The sequence below is a fragment of the Chrysochloris asiatica genome, unplaced genomic scaffold, assembly GCF_000296735.1.
Source record: "Chrysochloris asiatica unplaced genomic scaffold, ChrAsi1.0 scaffold00028, whole genome shotgun sequence".
In the NCBI taxonomy this organism is placed as follows: Eukaryota; Metazoa; Chordata; class Mammalia; order Afrosoricida; family Chrysochloridae; genus Chrysochloris; species Chrysochloris asiatica.
Window position 1 is genome coordinate 15,590,560 of NW_006408546.1, and position 2,672 is coordinate 15,593,231.

The 2,672-nt window shown below is 42.0% G+C and overlaps 1 protein-coding gene across 1 annotated transcript in view; it reads right to left on the reverse strand.

The window, feature by feature from the left end:
* Window positions 1-1,062: 1,062 nt before the first annotated feature.
* A4GNT (alpha-1,4-N-acetylglucosaminyltransferase) overlaps window positions 1,063-2,672 on the reverse strand; it is a 24,947-nt gene continuing 23,337 nt past the window's right edge. The window contains exon 2 of the mRNA XM_006846647.1: window positions 1,063-1,101. Coding sequence (XP_006846710.1) covers window positions 1,063-1,101 — 39 coding nt within the window. The remainder of the gene's footprint in view (window positions 1,102-2,672) is intronic.

Genomic DNA, 2,672 nt, shown 5'->3' on the forward strand with positions numbered 1-2,672 from the left:
GAGAAGTAATGACACCAGAAATGGAGGCAAAGATGGGGACATGGAGAGGGGGAGCAGCTGAGGACTCTAGATTCATGGGTAGAGAGGCACTAAGAGATGGTGGCAGTGAAGCCAACTTGCAGAATGTGCCCTTTGGAGGTGTAAATTATTATATATGCCTGAATGCTTTTTGTTTTTCTTTTAAAAGAGCTAAAGGGAATAAAGAGAAATACTGTTAACTGATGGTACATGGAGGAGAATGTAATCATTGTGATGGAACAAGTTCTATGATTTGTTGAATGTAAAACTGACGATCTGCCCTGTAAACTTTCATTCAATTCACAATAAAAACTTTTTTAAAAGAGAAAAAAGTGTTAGTCCAAAAAGCAAAAAGAAAAAGAAGAGCTGACACGACAGCACTCAACAACAACTTTGTGCTAAGCACCAGGTTTTTTGGGAATTTTAGAATGCACTGAAAATTAGAACTTATTCCGGCTTCAATGAAGCGCTTTGTCAACTAGAAGAGACAGACAGCTAACAGTGCATGGTTTACATGCATAACCTCATAGAACCCACCTAGATGACTTTTCATGTAGATTATCTTGGTTGATCCTAATTTTACAGACAAGGAAAGCAAGACATTGAAAGATTAAGTGACCTTCACAAGTCAGTAGGTGGCAGAGCTAAACTCAGTGCATATCTGTGACTCCCATAGGGTTTCTGAGGTTGGACTCCTGATGTGTCACTGTGGATCAGCATTGGACTGCAAACCTCAAGGTCGGCAGTTCAAGCGCACCAGCTGCTCCTTGGAAACCCTGTACAGGGTCGCTGTAAGAACGGACTCAATAGCACTCAACAACTTCGTGCTAAGGATTAGGTTTTTTTGGAAGTTTAGAATGCGCAGAAAATGAGAACTTATTCCTGCTTCCATGAAGCGCTATGAGTCAGAATTTTTAGCCAGAATGCTAAGGAAAACAACCATCTTTAGGGAAATTGACTACCACTTCTTTTCCTGAGGAGCATTCTGTGGGTTCAAACCACTGACCTGAATGCTTAACTAATGTGCTTCCATAGCCAATGCTCTTAACCATCTTCTGCTTGCTTTATATCATGCTGCTTGTGCTATAAGGGTCAATGAAGAAGGGTCATGGGCTGAGATTTTGTAAGAAAAAGAGGAGTACCCAAGAATTGGAGAACCAGGAAGACTTCAGAAAGACAGTTCGTTGGGTCACATGGGAGAAAAGAGAATTCACAAAGTCACCTGAGGAATTGTCATGTTGTTGTTGTTGTTCTTGTTGAGTGTTGTGGAGTCAGTTCCAACTCATAGCGACACTGGGTTTCCAAGGTGCAGCTGGTGGGTTTGAGCCACCAACCTTGTGGTTAGCACTCTAGTGCTTATCCTACAGCACTACACCAGGACTCCGAGGAATTTCCTTAGCATTGCGAAAAGCCAGAGAAGATGGTGTCTTGGACATGTTTGGCTCGAAAGAGGGAGTTTCATGAAGTGGGTAATGAGTGTATTGGGTTCACTAATGATCACTACACTACTTTTGTGTGTGGTTGGAAATGTTTAAAATAAAAAGTTTTTAAAAGTACATTTAAAATAATAAATAAAAAACAAAACAAATACTTCCCATTCATTGAACCTTTTACATCCTTTCTTCACTGGACCACAATTCAACATTCAGTGCAGTAAAGAGTTATTGAGTGCCAAGCTCTTTTGTAGATGTCTGGGGATAGAGCTTATAGAAGACTAGGTCACATAGCACGGATAAGGAAGGATATGAGGATAACTGTCTTGTTATCCCATCACTGCCTCAGCACATATAAGATCTGACAGCCACAGTGGAGTCAGATATATATAGTCTATGGCCCAGGAACAAGCCAAAAGATATGGTCCTAGGTGGCTAGTCCAGCAGGGATTCCTGCACCCTGAGCAACTGAGCCATAACTGTTGGGTGGGAAAGCAAACCTATTTGACATCAGGCTGACTAAGCGCAAACCATTTACCCCAGCCAGGGACCTCAGTGGGAGGGCAGGAGGGTGGATTCTCAGCATCTAAGGCTTCTTCAGCCTAGTATCAGCCCTTTGCCTTCTTCAACCTAGTACCAGCCCTTTACTCGCTAACCTACCTCAGATACTGTTACAGCTCGTCTCTTCCCCTATACCTAGATATGTATCAGGAAGTAGTGGGACCTATTCACTGATTGAAGGTAGACTTTACATTTTTGCAGACCACATCACATTGAACAGCCAGCTCCAGACTCCACTTTCCTAGAGAAACCCAGAGTATCTGAGGTGTCTGGGACAAGCTCTCCCAACACTGCCGTGCTGGCCATTGTTAGCTCTTCCATGTTGTTGTATAGATAGACAAGCATTTTATCTGATGGAGGATTTTACATGAAATTCTGGTTTGCTGGCTTCTCTTGAAAAATCTGAGAATCTAACAATAAAAAATGTGTAATTCTCACATGCCAAGCATTGGCTGTACAGAGCCTCTTCCTTAGGCAATGCAACCACTCTAGATAGTTACTTGAAAAGATCACTTTGAAGGATTCCTGTACCCTTACAGAAAAGATCTCCTTTCTCAGGGAAAACTTCTCCTCTCCTTTAAAATAAAATGTGGAGTCAAAATAACTCTAACCAAGGAGAACAAACAAGATGGTAGATCGGGTGGAAGTGCAGGAAAGGAG